Consider the following 18,798-nt stretch of genomic DNA (forward strand, 5'->3'; position numbering starts at 1 on the left):
GCCTTCGGCATGGTTTTTATTCATTCACTGTACAAATATTACAGGCAATTTCCTTACACTGCAAAAAGTATAAAAATAATCTTTATATAGGAATCTGTTCATTCCTGTAAATCTCTCTAAATCTCTTTCCAAACACTTTCTAACTGGAGGCAAGGGGTAGTACATGTCCCGGATGAGGAGGGCCTCCTTGCAGCCCTGGACTAGAGGGGGAGCCCCCCGGTGGGGGCTCAGGGATGAGGATCCATCCAGTTTGAGGAGTCACTCGGCCTGTCTCATGAATCTGTTTCAATCCGAGCAGCAAGTAGGACACGTGGGTGAAGGGGGTGTTGTTGGCAAGGGGACAGTGTGGCTTGGCTTGCTACAAGTATTCGGGCCTCTGGACTCCTGGGGAGCCTGCTTCAGACTCCGGAGATGGGCCTTGTGTGGTTGGTTTGTTACACCTGGCCTTGTGTCCTCACCCTGGCCCTGGGCTTGGCCTTTGGGGCCCTGGGGGGAGGAGCATGGACAGCAAAAGGAGAGAGAGGGGAAGAGTCTCTAGGGTAGCCTTGGTGATGGGAACTAAGGTACTGTATCACTCTGGGGCAGAGGGCCTGAGTTCTAAGACAAGGTCTGGGGTGCAAAAAAAGATGGGGGGACACGAGGGTTCTGGCCCTAGAAAGAGAGGCACGTGGCAAATGCTTTGGCTGCCTGTTGACAGGGAATAAAGACATTTGGGGAAAAGAGTCCCCTCTCCCCCTTTTGAAGGGTGGATGGATAAGCTGGCCAGAGGAAGAAACCTCTGACCCTAACTGTGCAATTTGGGGAGAGGGGATTGTACGGGCCTGGCGGTCAGTGTATCTGCGGCAATCCTCTGGACAGTGGGCAAAAGGGGAGAAGGGAAGACCAAAGCAACCCCGAGTCAAACAGTCTTGTCTGCACACGGCCCCAGGGTTGGCCGCAGTCAGAGGTTGAGGACTGGCACATCAAAGAGGTCACAGACGCCTTCGCTTTCATCCAGGTTGTAGATGTAGTCGTGATCTCCAGGGGGAGGAGAGAGGCGGAGCAGAGGGGCAAACACTGCAGGAGAGAAAGCAGCTCAGGCTCAGCCTGGGCCCGGGGTCTGGCTGCCCGCTCCCTAGGCTGGCAGGCATTGGGGGGACTGGCCAGAGCCCTGCCCCACCCCCACTAGGCTACCCACCTTCTGAGGACATCAACTCCTCCAGCAGCCCGGAATTCATGCACTCTGGAAGGGGAAAAGGCTTTTGGTACACACTCCTGCTCCCACTTCGGAAATCCTATTGAGAGCAGCAGGAACCAGGGCCACAGGGGAGCAGGGAGAGGGGTGGCCGGGATAAGGGAAGCTCTGGAAATGTGGGCAATGTTGGAGATGGGAGTCCCTGTCCCCTGTACCTCTGACCCACAGACTTTACCCCTAAAACCTCCCTTTGGTCAGCCAGCTGACTGAAAAGGCCATTAGGCTTAGACAAGCCCAATAAGCCGAAAGGAGTGGAATCTGGGCCCAGAACTGGAGAGCAAAGAGGCATATCTGAGAAGACTTCCTAGCCTGGGTGGGCAACTGTCTCCTTGGTCCTACTGAAATGCTCCCCCCACTAGAGATGCAAGACTGCCCCCATTGGGCCAAAGAATCACAGCCTTAGCACTCACAGGGACCTTCACTCCCTCAGTTCACAGATGAGGAAACAGTCCAAGAGAGATCCAGCAAGCTAGGCAAGTGTCTGAGGCAGGACTGAAACCCAGGCCCACCCAGGGTCCAAGTGCCACCCCACCCACTCTGCCCCAGCAGGACAGGAAGCATCCCAAGAGGAGGCAATAAGAGCGCCGGGAGAACAGTGCAGAGTCTGGCTGGGGCCCCTACCTCTCGTGGGATCGAACATTTCCGACAGCTCTTTGGGGAGTTCCAGTACTGAAATAAAAACCAGAGTCAGGACCTTCACACCCACATCCCACCAACCCCTCGCACTTTAATACCACAAGGGACCTGTAGGCCTGAGGCTGCTGTTCTATCTCACCTCTTCCCAGAACATCAGGAGGGCAGCTGCTGCCATCTTTCCTCCTTCCCCCAAGTCATGCTATTGCTGATTGTCTCAAAGCCACCAGCAAACAGCCCTCAAAGAGTCTACATAAATTCAAGGCTGACTCTAGTTCCAGTCCTGACCACTTCTTTCTCTAAGGAGTGTAGCTCACCTGAACAACTTGAAAACTAAGACCTGAGAGGAAAGAGGTGGGAGGGAAAAAGAAGCTTGTGCTCCCTCTATTCTCAATGGGCCCCTCCCTCCTCTTTCCCCCCACCCAGTGCAGATACACACAGACCCTTGTGTGAGCTTGTTCTCCTGCCCTGTTCCTCACAGTTCCCAAAGTCTAGATGTCTTCCGTGTCTATCCCCCTTCTGGGACATGCTTGGTTAGGATCTCACACAGCATTTTTGTCTTGCACCCCTCTAACAAGTTGCACTGTGTCACGGAGCTGGTGTTTCATTCCCACCCTAGACTATAAGATCCCTGCAGGCAGGGACTGAGTCTAAGAATAGCTTTATGGCGTTCTTCTGGTATTGAGCACAGGGTTCCCCATGTGGTAAGGTCTGAAGATTGGCTGTAAGCCTGGAGCCTAGTATGGTTCTGGGTGCACTGACTCAAGTCACCAAACCTGTTTCCTCATCTCTGCAAGGGGAAGGGAAGTCTATCTCCCCCACTGACGTTACTGGGATGCTGGAGAATTAGAGGAGGAAATTAATATGAAGGGTGCAAACTGTCACCGTGCAGAAGGCACTCTATCAGCACTGCGACTGACCCAGTCTGAGGCTCTGCTGCTGGGACCATGACTATAAAAGAGCATCTTTCTAGGACCCCTGGAAAAGCCTCTTGTGTTGCCTCCTGGGCCATCAGGAAGAAGGGGTTTTGAGGAGCTTACGCCCCCTTCTCCCGCCTAAGCACCAAAGACAAAATTTACATAGGGACAAATAGTGACAGACATCAGGCAGAGGTCCTTGCTCTGGCTCTGCCATAATGCATGGTCATTCTATGAGCTTCAGTTACCTCTTCTATCCAATGAAGGAGCTGGACTAGATCAGTCCAGATGGCTCTTTCTGCTCTGCTGTCTCTCACTAGGAGAGTGGAAGAAGCAGGAGACACAATGAGCCACTGCTCCTCCCCCTACCTGTCCAAGCAAATACTCACTGCCTGTAGGATCCGGCTTGATTGGCTCAAAAGAGGTAGAAGGGTTGGGCAAGATGGAGCTGCTGTCCAGTGAGGCCGAGGACTGGAGTGGCTGGGTGTCCAGAGCAGCAGTGGACACGGTGCCGAGAGTACTGAGGACACCGGCATCCTTGCTGTCGGTCCCAGGGCCGCTGCTGCTTCCTGCAACTATACCCCCATGTGCCACCCCACAGTTTAAGCCATAGGCTAATACATCTTCAAAGCAAGGAGTCCCCAAATTTCCTCCACCAGGCTGATTCAGCCACTACTTCCTTCCCACTATAAAGACCAAGGAAATACAACTGAGAATCTAGAAAGAAGCTAAGTCTCAGGGAGTTTGGGGTCAATGGTACGGATCAGAAAGAGGATGGCCCTGGAAGCTCTTCCATTATTGGTAAGTTTCCAGAACAAGAGAAGTACTAAAGTCTCTGAAAACAAAGGACTTTTTATTAACATGGACATTAATAGGATAAATTGCTGCATTGGGTTTCCAAAAATCAGCCATGGAAGTTAATGATGGGGAGGGCATGCTGAGAGGAGCCTAGAGGCAGTGAATCCCCAAGTCCTGATTTCAGGGCTGGACATGTTAGGAAGGATGGCCTTAGCTCAAGTCACAATTTGGCCACAGGAGCACAGCCAGCTGAGGGACCTTGAAACGAGGCCACTGCTGGATAACTGGAGGAGCTAAGGATCTTTATCAAGTTTAGAAAAGAGAGGGCACAATTCCTGCCTTTGAATGTCTGCAGGACTATCTCAGAAGGGTTGGGCTTATTCAATGTGGTGATTCCATCATGAGGTGTAGAAGACTTACAAGGAAGACCTTCTAACACTCAGGGATTGCTCAGAGTACAAATGGGCTGCTTCAGATGATCTCTGAACACAGGAAGTTTCTCCCAGCCTTAGGGGAGTTGGGGAACTTCTGCTCCTCTGATTAAGAGCCAGGACTCTGTGAATATGCTTTTCTTTTTTTTTTCTTTTTCTTTTTTTATATTTTGATAACATATAATTGGGGGGGAAATAAAATATATTTTGCTAACTGGATTTCAATCTAAGTGGTTTCCTTATTAATCACATATATTATTTTACATCCTAAAATCTTGATTCCAATACAAGGCTTATGGATCTCCCTAGACTACCTCCAAAGGAATCCAGGTCACACATAACATAGCTGAGACTCCCTGCTGTCCTGGAGAATTCTGCCTGAGGTGGGAGGCTAGACCCAAATTTTATCACCTGATGCAAACAGAGGCTCCAAGTCTCATCTGAGCTGACCTTCCATACTTCTGTCCTGTCTAAGCCAGCACAGGCTCCTTCCTCCCTCTAGACTCTTACCTGGGCTGGCTGAAGGCTGCCCAATGGCACTCTGGTCCTGGGTGGTGGTCGGAGTAGAGGGACGGGGGCTGCTGGGGATTGAGGTCTCCTGGTGTTGAGAGGGTGCTGGTCTTGGTTGTGGAGGGGAAGGAATGGCTGCCTGGCACTGAAGGAGATCCTCAGGAGGAGGCACAGGGACCACTACAGGGGGAGAGCTCCACGCGTCCTTGTTCACCAGCAACACGTCGATGGGACCACTTGTACTCCTCAAGTGGATCTGATACTTCTTCTGCCCATTTAGGCCCTAGGGAGCCAAAGAACTTGGCTCAGAGCTGACAGCAAGGGCAACTGGAGAGAAGAGCCTGGCCAAGAGGAGAGCCTCTGCCTCATGTGTCAAAGCTCAGAAACCCCCTTTCAGCCAGCCTCCCTTCTGCCACCAGGATCTCTCCAGATGTCAGTTCTCTCTCCATGCCCTCCCCTGCTCCACCCACCCTATTCCCGACTTATCAGCCTTAGCAGCTGGTGCTCTCTGCACGCTGTGCCCGCCTCCCCTCTCCAAAATGCACCCACCTCAGGGACTGGCACTTCCAGGCTGGTACCTGACGGGGCCCGAATAGCCAACAGAGTGTCCCCTGGAACACAGATAGCAAGTTGAAGTTGAAAACAGGACCTCTGGCTGCAAAGGCTGAGGGCAGACAAGGGTTTTAAAGCCACAGCAGGTAGATATGCTATGAGGGATTTTGTTTCACCTCAGCCCACCAAAATCAGTCTAGCTTCCTTTGTGGAAGGCTGGAATGTCTCAATCTCTTCAAGAAAAGAGTCCCAAGAATGATGAACAACACAAATCCTGAATCAAGGATGAAGATCTCCCCAGAAAGTTTCTGGTGTACTTCTGGTTCTGTTTTCCCCAAGCTCCTACCTGGGTATAAGCCTTCATTCTGTATTGCCTGGAACTTCAAACGCTGGTCCCCAGAATATGAGAAGAAAGGGCCTAACCCTGCCCAGAGACCCAACCAATCTGGATAAGCCAAAGCTAAATGATCCACATCACTCCCTAAGACAGCCAATACATCACCCCTAACAGAAGAAAACAAAGCCTTCACCCTCTGCCTCTCATGGCCAGGAATCCTCATATACTGAGATTCAGACCACACCAAGTCAGAGAGCCAACTGCCTCCCCAAACTCATTCCAACTCTGCAGAGAAGGCCCTTCTGCACACAGATGACAAAGGGATAAAAATCACACCAAGAATAAATGATAGGGAAGCAGTGAGAAAGTCAGAAGACCTCCCAGCTCTGGCCTCTTTGCTGGGGACTGCTTCCTTATCAAATACTTTAACATGCTACTCAGCAAGCAGGAGCGTCACAGATACAGCCATGGTCAAGGTCCAACTCCTAGGCCCCAAACCCCTGCAGGTCCAACAGCCCTGAGGTCAAGATTTTACTTTCTCTTTCCCATCTGCCTCAACATTCATCTACTTTGTCCTGATTAAGCTACAGTCATCCTCTATCACAAATGACATAGCATAATGAAAACAATAAATTGGAAGGTGAAGGGGCCCGGTTTTAAATCCTGTGCCTGCCCTGTCATTTAAGTTGACACATGACCTTAAAACAAATCAGTTCCTCTGCTGCAGATACCAGGTCGGTGTTGCAGTTGAGTCAGACCTATGTTTCAAATCTGGCCTTGGACGCTCCTGGTTGTGTGACTCTAAGCAAGTCACTTAATGTCTGCCTCAGTTTCCTCCCAGGATTGTTGTAAGAGTAAAATATTTGTAAAGTCTTACATAAATATCCACCATCATGACTAACATTGGGCTTCATTTTATTCATCTATAAAATGAGGTAGGGTTAGATAACTTCCTCTTCAATTTCAGTGTTTAATGTCCCTTCTGCCTCTGTTCTACTGATGAAGGAAAACCACAGGTAGTATTTCCCCCCATAGAACCCGAGCTATAAATGCACTGACTAGCAACAACCTCCATCTGACAGACACTCCTCCTCAGTCACCCATTACCCGGCAGGTGCTCACAGTGACCACCAGTTCTGTGGAGAACAATGACTTCTCTTAGGCGGGTCACGGTATCACCATGGAAGAATATTAAGGTCGCTTCAGCTTTCTCCAAGCTCCAGCCACCCACAACACCTACCCTGCTCACAGACATGTCACAGCTTTCATGGGCAACTGGTTGGAAGTCAGGGCATGGGGTGTCCAATAAATGGGAATCCCCAGGAACTCAAGACCAACCTCCCAGTTCCTTTCCCTAAGCAGAACAAAGAGGAACTTACTTAGGCAAGAGTAGCAAGCCTCCACCCCTAGTCCTAGCCCTACCACCTCTGCCAGATCACCACATTCTGAACTGCAGACCACAAAGTTGCCACAGCTGCCAGATCAGTCCTCTGATCTGTCACCACAGTAGTGACCCTTTCCCCTTGAAAACCTTCCACTTCTGCTTGGGTGAATGGAGGGGGGGAAGGGAATGTTGAAGAGGGAGCATTCAACCATCCAGGTTTGCTCACTCACCCGTAAAACATTTGCAGATATCCTCATGAGTCACATAAGCTAAAGTACCAGGAGTTAAGGAGAAGAGCCAAAAGTCTGCCGGGAGGGGTGGGGGGCCGCGCAGGTTAGACTACTAAGACAAATGAGGGAGAATGTCTGTACCTTCCTTCCAGCTCTGGAGCTCCACATGGTACAAAGGAGGGCAAATTCAGAAACCCTGCAACTACAGTCAAATCCACAGAAAGGGCAAATCCCCAAAGCAAAGACATCAGCTCCTTGCCTTTGCCTTCAATTCAAGCCAGACATGGGACAAGCACGAGAATAAATGCAGTGTCCAGACCAGGGTAGAGTCTCCAAGAAAGTACTGACAAGTTTAATCTGAGTGCACAGAGGGCTCAAGCAGGAGGGACAGTGACAAGCATCCATCCCAAAGGGGCTCGGGCCAGGGAGATGTGCTGTCAAATTAGCTTAGTGACAGGAACACAAAAGACTGAGGGAATGACAGGAAAGAGGTTGGTTCTGGGACCAATACGAAGAGCCAGCGTCACATTTGAACTGAGGGGTTCCCGAGTCATGGTGTCATAGAACGCACATGGCCCTGGAGTCAGGAGCCCTGGTTTTTAATCCCAGCTAAAGCTTTTAGTCACTTCCCCTCTCTGGAGCTATTTCTTGCTCAGTAAAATGGAGGTAATACTTATGCTACTTTCCTCATTGAGTTGTTGTAGGGAAAATATTTTGTAAACCCCAAAGCCCTAGAAAACAGGAACCCTTAGTACTGGCACTGTTCTTTTAGTCTACTTTTTAAAAACTATTCTGCAATTTTCTATCTTTGCTAACACCCAAAACTCTTCAGGGTGCGGCCTGACCGTATCTCTTCACTATCGAGACCAGCCCTTGCCTTGCCCAGCCTAAATGGCTGATTTCCTAATCCCGGGGCCTGGCAGCTCAACCCCACTGACCTGGCAGGGAAGTCCACTTTGGACACTTAAAGCCGTTTACTTTACCCAAGGTGGCTCAACTCCCCAAGCTTCAAAATCAGAGGCAGATGGTTCTCACAGGCTGTTTTAAGAAAAGCGCTCTGGGGGCAGCTAGGTGGCGCAGTGGATAGAGCACCAGCCCTGAATTCAGGAGGACCTGAGTTCAAATCTAATTTCATACACTTAACACTTCCTAGCTGTGTGACCCTGGGCAAGGCACTTAACCCCAGCCTCAGAAAGAAAAGAAAGGAAAAGAAAAGAATAGAAAAGAAAGAAAAGAAAAGCGCTGTGAATCCTGATCTAACCCAGGACGGTGAATGTGGAGAAAATCAGACAGAAAGAGCAGAGGGAGAGGGAGGCCCTGGAAGGATATCAGTTGTTCTGCACGTCCTCAGTGACGTTCCGGATGCTCTGCTGGACCCACACCTTGTGCTGGTCCAGCTCCTGCTCCCGCTGCTGAAGCTCCTCGATTTCAGCCTTCAGTTCGATGAGCTTGTCTGCTATTTCCCTAGTGTTACAGCCAGGTCCCACACCCCTACATCCAATCCCCGGGTGGGGAGAGAGGCGTGAGACCGGGCCTACCTCCCAAGCGCCTCTGCCCCAGGGCCGGCAACCCCCAGCCCCGCCCTCCCCCTCCCACCTGCCTCGCTCCCAGAGCTCTTCCCCAGACTCACTTCCACTGGATACTGTTCTTGGACTTCTTTTCAATCAGCCCGATCCCTTCCAGGACGTTCGTGATGTCATAGATTCTCCGCTTCTGCCGCACAGCCAAGGTGTCTGCTGCCTATTGGAAGGAAAGAGGAGATGCGGCCCAGAGCCCCTCAGAGCGTCTTCTTAGGAGGGTCATGGCCTCCAAGCCACTCCTGGAGGCCCCCTGCACCTGTGCTCCACAGGTGGCAAACACTCCTGCCCCGGGCTCCAAAACTGCTTCATGCCAGCCGGCTTCTCTTCTGGAGACCCTCCTTCACCTGCTTTCCCCCTTCCTGGAGCTGCTCCTCTCTCCAGGCGGTCACTGGTCCCAGCCCCGTCCGCTCCCCTCCGTGCCTCCCTCCCCCCTCTCCCCGACTGCGGCCCAGTGTCCGCTTCCAGGAGCGGAAGCACTTCTCTCCTAACAAGTGTCCATTAAGCTCCGACTATGTGTCGGGCGCTGTGCTAGGCTGGGGACACCCCCCCCATAAAAGAAGCAAAAGCACGCCCTGCCCTCAAAGAGCTCCGAAATAACGGGGCCCACATGCCAACGCCTGGGGACCAAGCTCTGTGAGCCCGGGGCGCTCGCCGCACAGCGTGAAAGGACTAAGAGGTGGGGGCGGGCAGGAGCGCTCGCTTCCACTGACGCCCCCTCGGCATCTCCCCCGGCCGCTTCCCGGGATGCGCTCCGGCCCTCGCTGCTCCCCGGGTCCCCACTTCGGAGCCGGGTTCGCACCAGTTTCAGGTCGAGGACTCCGTCCTTGGCCTCCTGCAGCAGCGACACAAATTTGGTCGTGAGCAGCCCCAGGCTCTTCTCGTGCCGACTCGGAGTCCCGGGAGGCGGCGGCGGCGGCGCCTGCGGCCCGGACTCCGCCATGGCAGCCTGCCTCCCTAAGCCCAGGCCAGGCCGGCGCCCGCCGCCTGCCGCCGCCACTTCCGCTTCCGCTCCTCAGTGCCCGGCCGGCAGCCGCCGCGACACTTCCGTTCTGCACTTCCGTTTGAGCGGAGCTCGAGGCCGCGCGTATGCGCATGCGCCCCTACCGACCAGCCTCCTAGAGTGCCTGGCGCCTTCAGGGACCTTATGCTATTCCCTTTCTCGTGGAGAGCCGCAGAATCCCAGGGATCATGGAGAAAAGCCCAGCGAAAACAAACCAGGCTTGGCAACTCGTGAATTTGGCGAGAAGCGCTGGGGGGTCGGGGCACGTGACGCCCTCGCGGAGCCCGCCTGGTCTCGCACGCGCCGGGGAGAAGAGCAGCTTATCTCTTTCCCTAGACAGTCGAATGCTGAGGCAGATAGGACGCAGGCTCTGGGACCTGCGAGGCCGCCAAGTGACGTTTATTAAGCACCTGCTCTGTCCCCGGCCCGTCGCGCTCAGGAAGGCCTGGGTTCAGATTCAGCTTCAGACTCCCCTGCCTCCGTTTCCGAAAGTGCAGAATGTATTATACCAGCCCCGCCTCCCGAGGCGGGGAGCAGCGGCTTCGTGTTTTAGCTCTTGTAAAGTTCCCGGATCTGTAGCTCGCGTGAGCCGCTTTCTCCCTAGTCCGGTCCTTTTCTGGGCCTTCTGTAAGGGCTGGAGCGGACTTCCCGTTGGAAGCGGGTGCCAGCCACGGCCCGCCCCCCGCACTGCGGGGCCCAGACCTCTCCCGCGCGCTCGGGCCTGCTGCTGGCGGGGGCTGCGCACGATGCCCCGCCCTCCCCCCCCCCCCCACGCTCGGATCTCTTGTTTGCGGGACGCCCCCCCATTAGAAAGAAAGCTCCCGGAGGTTTTCATCCCCGAGATGAGCTCCGAGCTGGCGCAGTCGTTAAGTGCTCAGCAATGGGGCAGACTGACCCATGCCCCCTGCGTGGGGACGTCCTCTCCTTTCCAGTCTCCTCCTCTGCCCAGGTGGAGGAGGAGGGGCCGGGGTCCCGGAGGAGGCCCCCTGAGTCTGAGGTGTCTGTGGGGCGGGATCCGGCCTATCCGAGCACACCTGCTGTGATGCCGGCCTCTGCTGGCTGGGGCTCTACCCTGCCCCCTCGTCCCGTCCCCCAGTGGCAGGGCAAGAGTCATTCCTAAGCCTCCCCCCCCCCCACGGTTAACAGCAGGCAGGAAGAGAAAGGAGGAGGGAGGGATGGAGACAAGTAATGTCGGCCCCCTCCTCTCCATTTCTCTTTTTACTCCCAGCTACTTCCTATAGCCCCAACTTCTATAAGCCCCAGGAAAAAGACAGAGTAAAGGAAGTGAGGTTGGCAGCTTGGGAAGGGGCGCCTAGGCCGTGGGTTGGGGGCCAGAAAGGCAGACTCTGAGGGCACAAGCTAAGTGGCTGACCGGGCACTTCCCTGGAGGGGCACAGGCAGCAGGCCGTGGCTGCAGAAGACACAAATGTTACACGAAAGCCTTACCTCCTGATGGGGGTGCCCAGGCTAAGGCTGGCACTCAGAGCTTTCCCCCACTGCCCTCGCCCATCTAGACATTATGGATCATCCACAGGGCATTTCCCAGCAGCTCCAGTGCCCACCCCTTCACCTTCAGTCCCTCCTCCACCCTCCCCCCCCCAACACACACTCCTCCCTCCATATCCTGAGTAGGCTGGGCAGGAACGGAGCTGCCCCAGAGGAGCCTGCCTGGAGAAGAATCCGCTTTGGCTTTTAAGCCGGGCTGAGCTTCCTCCGTATGCAAGCTGAAGCTATCTCCTCATCCCCTAAGATCTAGGCTCAGTTCCAATACCAGGCCTACCCCCCCCTTCCGTCACTGCTGCCTGAGCCATGGGCATGGATATGGAGGAGGAGCAGGAGTCGGCAGCCCCCCAAGGTAATGGGCGACCCCTCGGGGTTGGTGGGTGGATGGTCTCGGAGAAATTCCGAACATCCTGGAGTTGTTTTCCCAGGGACAGGCAATCAGCCACTTACCACCCAATCGAGGTGACAAAGCACAGTGGAGGAGCAACGGGGTCTGGAACTGGAGAGCCGAGGTTTTTGTGGGCCAGGTGATCTTGGACAAGTAACTTATGTGACCTCTCAGGAACTCAGTTCTCATCTTTGATCTAAATGATCTTTTAGCCCTAAATATACTTTGGTGTCCCCCTTTGTGGCCCTTAACTAGATGGCATTTAAAGATGTATAAAGTCCTACTAATCCAGAGTGGTTCCAGGAGTCAGGCTGACCAGTCTGGGGCCCAGCTTCTAGGATCCCAGCTTCAGTGACTTCCTGTCAGGAACAAGGGAGTGGGAAACAGCTGTGGCTGAATCCCCTTCCTGCCTCCCCCACTCCACCCCCTTCCACCCAAGCAGACTCGGAGTGGCCCGAGCTAGAGAAGGCAGAAAGGTTGGCCAGAGGGGCAGCTCTGAAGTGGGCCTCAGGCATCTTCTACAGCCCTAAGCAGCTGACCAGGCTGGACCGATACCGAAGCCGGGAAGCCCAGAGAATGTGCTCCATCGAGTCCCGAATCAAGGTGAGGCCAGGGAGAGGTATGAGGCGGGCTCCCTAAAAGTCATAGTCCATCCCTGGGCCATCTTTCCCATTCTGCCCATGCTCTGAGGGACCTTCTCTATCCCTCCACTGCAGGGTGAGACCTGCCACTGACCTCCCCAAGCTCTCTCCCCACAGTCTACTGTGCAGTCATACTTGGAAAGTGTGCAGACAGGCCTTGAACAGCTAGGCCTGGCGCTGAAGGAGGTCCAGGAGGCTCGGGAAGCCCTGGTTGAGGCGCAGGGGGCACTCAGGAGCCAGGCCGAGGCTGCCCACAACTTACAACCTCTCCGGGAGCTGGCCCATCAGCATGGACAGCTGCAGGCCGTGACACTCCTACTGCCCCAACTCTTGGCAGGTGAGTAAGCAAGAGAGTGCCATGCAGTACCCTTGGGCTCTTTCTGCCCAGGCTCATTGGATTAAGTAGAAGAGACTCCCCTGGGAGCTCACCCGAGTCAATATAGAAAAGAAAATGGAGGGGACAGCTAGGGGGCGCAGTGGATAGAGCACCAGCCTTGAATTCAGGAGGACCCGAGTTCAAATGTGGTCTCAGACACTTAACACTTCCTAGCTGTGTGACCCTGGGCAAGTCTCTTAACCCCAGCCTCAAAAAAAAAAAAAAAAAAAAAGAAAAAAGAAAAAGAAAGAAGAGGGAAAAGAAAATGGAAACCCAGAGAGCTTCAGAAAGCCTGGCTAAGATTGAAACCCCATCTTCTGAACTCAGAGCTGGTGTTCTTTCTACCAGACTATGTTGCCCTTGAGTACCAGCACTGGGGCTTACCCCTTACCCAGCTGGTTTTACAGACTGCATCTAACCCATGCTTGTTGGGGAGCTTGGGGACAGAGAACTCTGGGCCTTTCTAAAGTACGACTGAGCCACAGTGATATGTAAACCAGCACCAAAGGCCAGAAAATCCTGAGATTCTTTGGGATTTTTGTTTGTATCAATGCTTTCTAAATTTAAATTCTCACATAGAGGTTTAATAAATGTTTGCTAGACTGAATTTTACCAATGAGGAAACTGATGCACAGAGAAGTGCTATAAATGCCCCAAAGTCACCTAGCTGGTTCAGGAGAGATCTGAAGAAGTCCTGATGGCCAGCCCATTTCTAGGCTCCTTCGGGACTACTTCCTTATCTCCTACTTCTTCCTTCTTTCCACAGTACCCGAAGCTGTGGCCAGAACCCAGGCCCTGATCAAGGGCAATCAATTTCTGGAGGCCTATGCGGTGCTACGGGAGCTGGAGCAGCTGCGGGATGAGGTGTTAGACCCCACTGGGGGACCAGAGCTGTCCCTCTTTGAGGGCTTGGCCCCTCTGGGGGAGGAGCTGGGCCTCGCTGTGGGGAAAGTGGTGGGTTCTGCTCGGCAGCTGGCACGAGATGACCCAGCCCTGCTAGTAGCTGCAGTGCGAGTAGCAGAGTTTGAGGAGGAAAGGGATAGTCAGCTGCAGTCACCATCCCCTGGGCGGCCCAGAGCCTGGCGCCAGCGCTGCTTGGGGGCCCTTCAGAGGGCCCTGGAGGAAGCCTATTTTGAGGCACCAGCTCCTGCCCCTTCAGGCCTGGCAGGACACCTGGCAGCTCTTCGAGAAGCTCTGCCTGCTGAACTAGCCCTGGCTGAGGCCCTCGTAGCACCCTGCTGCCCTGGAGAATATGGGGTTGTGAAGCTGTGGGCCCACACCTTGCACCTGGGCCTCTGCCAGTACCTGCAGCGGCTTCTGGAGTCTGAGGACCTGGGCACTCAGGACATCTTCACTTTGTTGCACTGGGCCCTGCATATCTACCCAGGGTCAGTGCCAGGCAGAGGGTGGCGAGGACGACATTGAGGGTGGGCAGGACAAATCCAGGAGGCTGACCTGAGAATGGAGGGAACCCTAGTTTTTCACTGCTATATGCTTTCCCTCAGGCCTGATATGATGGGTCATCCTGACCTTAGTCCTGAGGCTGACATCTCTGAGCTAGAACCTTTGCTGTCCCCAGAGGCTGTAGACCTGCTGGAGAGAACATATACGGAAAAACTCAAGGTGAGGATGCAAAGAAACAGGTTCAGGCAAAAAAGACATGTACAGGTTCCATTCCATAGGGCCTACCTACTCTTCTTTCTCTAACTCCAGCCAGGACTGGCTATCTCTACATATTTCCTTGGTCTTCTGTGAGGGCTAATAAAATGTTTTAGAAAAATGCCACCTCTGTCTTTTTGGAAAAGACACACAGACAATTCAGCTAGATTAGGCAATAAGAGGAAACTCATTTTTTCTGTAAAAGGAGAGGATTGGTCTAGATGATTTTTCAGCTCTGGATGCTGGCCATGATCCCCAAACAAGCTCCTAGTATCTGACCATGAGGAAGGACCTTTAGGACCATTTAGGTCAGAGATGTCAACCACATACCCTGAGTAGCGTGCACGCTCCCCAGACACTCCCGAGTATGTTGGGAACCACATGAAAATGTCATCAGGAAATATTTTCACAAAATAAAATCTAGTTTTAGTTTGTGGTTTTCTAAGTCAAAATGCTACCACAGGTTTTAGTGGTCCCCATTTCTACTGCACACCATTGACAAGTGCAATTTCTCCCTGAAGAGAAATCCTGCAGATCTCGTGGCTAGGCAGTCAGCTTGCCTCTGCTTTGAAGACCCCCAGTGAGGGGAACCCTTCCAGGACAGCCCATTCCACTTCATGAGAGCGCTCACCTTGCTCAGATGTGCTAATTCTTAGGAAGTTGGGCTGGTCTCTTCTGGGGATATTGCTTCTTCACAGAGGGGATGTATGTGTGTGTGTGGGTGGATATATATGTATATCTAGAATCCTCTTTATTGTGCTGCTCCTTGTTTTTGTTTTCTAGAGGATGGGGTGGGAAGGAGGAGGCAATCAGGCTAAATGTCTAGCCCAGGGTCACACAGCTAATAAGTGTCTTGAATGAACTGAGATTCAAATCTGGACTCTGGACTCCAAGGCTAGTACTCTATCCACTGAGCCCCCTAACTATCCCCTAGGTCTTTTCTCTGTTTATGTGTTTCCTCCCACCTATCTTTACCTCAGTTAAGCATAGCAGAGTGGCTGCAGAAGGCCTTGGATGGAGAGATGGCTGAATGGTTCCGAGAACAGGAGCCTGACATTGACCCTGAAGGCTTCTATCATTCTTCCCTGCCTGCGGTTGTTCTGCAGGTGAGTGGGTGGCTGTCAAAGGTGGGGGAGGAATATTGGGGGAAAGGGGTGAAGAGCATTGCTTAAGGTAGGGGAAATGACATTTGTTCTGGGAAGTTCTGGCTAACAGTGTGCCCTTTCCCCCAGATCCTAGATGAAAATATCCGGGTGACAGCTGTGATCAGCGCTTCTTTGCAGGATAGAATATACAGCATGACCCTGAGGGAGCTGGGCACCTTCCTGAGGAGGTTTGTGCTACCCCTATCCCAAAGTGACTTATAAAATATGTATGATCACCAGAGAATCCACTGTAGACACTCCCATGATGGGAAAACGTGAGGGCACTCTGAGGCAAAAAAAAGGCAGCTGGACTTAGAACAAAGAAGGTAGTATGCCCTAGGAAGGAGAATACTGCCTCTGAACTCACCTTTGAAGCTTACTATATGACCTCAGGAAGGTCACTAAAATCTCTCTGGATCTCAGTTTCCTCTTTTGTAAAATGAGGGGATAGGGTAGACTAGATGGCCTTTGAAGTCTTTTCCATAATGATACAAGCAGGCCCCTGTTTTTGCTTAGAGTCCAGGGTTCCCTAATGGATGGTAATGGGAAGGAGGGCTCATCCCATTTAAGATGAGTTTCTTGCAGAGACACTGGCGCTAGCAGCTGGTCTTTTCAGGCTCTGGCTCCCCTGTGCCTTGTCCTCCTCTCCTAACCTCATTGCCCCCCAAGTTTGGATAGGGAGAGTGGATACTAAGGTGCTGGTCCTGCTCACCTATTATTCTTGGCCATAGCCTCATCGAAGCACTGGAACGTTTCTCCCAAGAACACCTGAGGGATGCGTCTAGGCCCCATCACTATGTGCCGTACCTGCTGGCCTGCCTCAATCACTACGCTGCCCTAAGGTATTCATTGTACAGAGAGATGAAAGAACTTTGGGAAAACAGGCTACCAGGGAGGGTGACAAGGCCATGGGACTGGGGACAAGACAACTCGGGCATCTTGGAAGTTGTAAACTTTCTGTATATGTAGTGACTGAGGCTAATTCAATTCAATTCAGCTCATGGAGTTTATGTTATGTACCTATGGTATGCTAGACTCTGGGCTACCAAGACACAAAAGGTCTCTGCCCTCAGGGAATTTTCATTCAACTAAGGGCAATATACTCTATAGGGCAATTCACTATAAAATCTCTTCAAGAAGTCTTCAGTTTTAAAGGTATCCCTGTTCTGGTGGCAAAACCACTGGATTTTGGAGTCAGGGGCCGTGGATTCAAATTCCATTAAGCAACTGACTAGCTGGGTGATCTTGGAAAAATCATGTTCTAGGATGTCCTAAGACCTGTGTCCTCATCTGCAAAATGAGGGGTTTGAATTCCACGGTCCTTTTAGCCTGGGAGAAGCTCTGTTTATTCTTAGTTTCTTCTGGGAATCAAACTATATAAGCTTTTCCACCTCATAACCCTTCAAAGTGGGTGAGCAAATATTTTCATCTCACAGAGAAGGAAGAGATGGGTTGGAAAGGATTTGAGTTCATTCCACTCATCAAACATGAAGCACCCTTTGTCACTGCTCTAGGTGATAGGGATACTGAGGGAAAATATTGTTATATGATCTCTTGTCTTTTAGGAACATACATTCCAATAAAAGAATCAAAATATACACAGAGAAGTAAATTCAAAATACAGATGAAGTGATTGAGAAAGAGCATTCAAGCTCTAGTTTGTGGAAACAGTATAAATTGTGAACTGACTGAGCTCATAATTAATGGCAATCAGAATTTAAATTCTGTGCTCTTTCCACTGCCTCAGGCTAAATAAGGATGAATGATCCAACATGTACACTTGGCTTTCTTTACACCTTCCTTGTCTCTGCCCTCTCCCACCATGCAGTTCTTCAGTCTCCCTCCTGCAGCCCGCTGGGGTGTCCACTGCCACTGGGGTCTCAGCCACCATTGATACAGCCCTTGGAGACTTCAAGAGGAAGATATGCAAACTAATCTTGGATGCCTTGCTAGAGGAGCTACAGGTCTGGACTGGGGCCATACCGTACTCATCCCCGCTTCCCCCCCACTGGGGTCAGAGTAGAGATGCTGGACCCGGGAAGGAGGAGGAAGAGATCTAACTTTGGCTCCTCTGCTCTCAGCCCATGTTCGTTGCCCTGCCTTCTCGTCAGTGGCTGTCCAGCCAGGTGATGCTGGACAACGTGTGTGAACAAATAGCCCGCTTCTGCTCAGGATTCTCCAGAGTGCGGAGTCCCATGGCTCAGGTGCGCTTTATTAGCTGCTGGATCTCCCGCAAATGATTTAACCCATCTGAACCTCACTTTCCCCATTTGTAAAATGAGGATCAGATTCACTGTAAGATTCCTTTCAGCTCTTAATACTATCTCCGCTTTCATGCCACCCCAAACCCAGACCCTCCGGCTCCTTTCACTCCATTTCCTTCACCATATGCGCACATGGTGTGTGTGTATGTGAGAGTGTGTGTGTGTGTGTGTGTGTGTGTGTGAGAGAGAGAGAGAGAGAGAGAGAAACACACACACACACACACACACACAGCTGTTCCTCCGTCCGTGACTATCCACCCCGTTCTCTGGGCTCAAAGATGCTGCTGGCTGAGAGCGAGCGCGCCGTCGTGCTGGAGTATCTTCGGGGCTTGATGCAGGGAAAGCTCGTGTGCCGGAACTCGGCGGAAAGGATGCAGGCGTCGGAGCGAATGTTGCAGGACTCAGCCCAGCTCCGGGAGCTCTTCCTTAGCTTGGTGAGAGCCTGGCTTGCTGAGGGCTGCTTGGGCCACGGGGTCGGAGATGAGTAGTGCCCCGTGCTCCCTCCCTGGGTCTCGGCTTCGCGGCCCATCCCCGGCCTTCAGACTGGGCCTCTTGTTCCAGGAGCTGGAGGAGAGCGCGCAGACCGGGGCAGTTTTGGGCGCCCTCCAGGAGCTGTTCCGCCTCCAGGACCCAGCGCTGCTCAGCCTCGAAGTGTCCAGCTTCTTACACAAATTCCCCGACGTGAGGTACTTGGAGGCTGGCTAGACCAATCTTCGGAAGGGGAGGGGAGGCCTATCTTCTTGGGCAAGGAGACCCAGCCCCACACACCTCTCTCTCCCCAGCGAGGAACATATCGGGGCGCTCCTGGACGTGCGCGGGGACGTATCCCGGGAGCAGCGTCAGGTCGTCTTGGAGACTATGCAGGCCAACCCTCCCCCGTCACCGCCGCCCGACGGCCACCGCCCGCTCTTCAGTCTGGTGCCAGTACCCTCTCCTCCGTTGGCCTTCTGCTTTTCCGCAGGGACCTGCTCCTGAGCGGGCGGCAGAGATGGAACCTCCCAATAAACGCCCAGAGCCGCGGCTCCCGAGTCTGTGCGTGGGAGGGAGCCGGACTGCTCCGCTAGCATCCTCCTTGCTCAGCCTAGGCCGATTGTAGCATACCCAGTGGGAGGGGCGGGGTTGGGGAAGGGGGAAGAGCCCGGGATGGGGATGGGGGGCCAGGGGTGAGGCCAGCCCTTATCTAGGGAGGAGAGATACCACGAACCTCGGTTTGAGG

General features: G+C 53.0%; 2 protein-coding genes across 3 annotated transcripts; one reads left to right on the plus strand and one right to left on the minus strand.

Moving 5' to 3' along the window:
- Positions 1 to 9,675, minus strand: E2F4 (E2F transcription factor 4). Its single transcript, XM_074286488.1, has 10 exons — positions 9,406 to 9,675; positions 8,657 to 8,766; positions 8,356 to 8,517; positions 7,027 to 7,070; positions 5,073 to 5,134; positions 4,524 to 4,806; positions 3,174 to 3,359; positions 1,856 to 1,903; positions 1,178 to 1,222; positions 1 to 1,056 (listed from the first exon to the last, which is right to left on the minus strand). Exons 1-10 carry the CDS (start codon positions 9,544 to 9,546, stop codon positions 941 to 943), a joined length of 1,197 nt encoding a protein of 398 aa, XP_074142589.1. The 5' UTR covers positions 9,547 to 9,675; the 3' UTR covers positions 1 to 940.
- Positions 9,676 to 9,791: 116 nt separating this feature from the next.
- On the plus strand, positions 9,792 to 18,776 carry EXOC3L1 (exocyst complex component 3 like 1). 2 transcript variants are annotated; one of them, XM_074286482.1, is made up of 13 exons: positions 9,792 to 11,461; positions 11,937 to 12,100; positions 12,256 to 12,475; positions 13,281 to 13,902; positions 14,020 to 14,137; positions 15,154 to 15,279; positions 15,406 to 15,506; positions 16,050 to 16,160; positions 17,147 to 17,282; positions 17,400 to 17,522; positions 17,861 to 18,016; positions 18,144 to 18,268; positions 18,365 to 18,776. In XM_074286482.1, exons 1-13 carry the CDS (start codon positions 11,416 to 11,418, stop codon positions 18,555 to 18,557), a joined length of 2,241 nt encoding a protein of 746 aa, XP_074142583.1. In that variant the 5' UTR covers positions 9,792 to 11,415; the 3' UTR covers positions 18,558 to 18,776. The 2 variants fall into 2 exon arrangements, with proteins under 2 accessions (XP_074142583.1, XP_074142584.1); XM_074286483.1 differs by having other exon boundaries at positions 11,940 to 12,100.
- Positions 18,777 to 18,798: the final 22 nt, after the last annotated feature.

Source organism: Sminthopsis crassicaudata, chromosome 2, assembly GCF_048593235.1.
Source record: "Sminthopsis crassicaudata isolate SCR6 chromosome 2, ASM4859323v1, whole genome shotgun sequence".
Taxonomy (NCBI): Eukaryota; Metazoa; Chordata; class Mammalia; order Dasyuromorphia; family Dasyuridae; genus Sminthopsis; species Sminthopsis crassicaudata.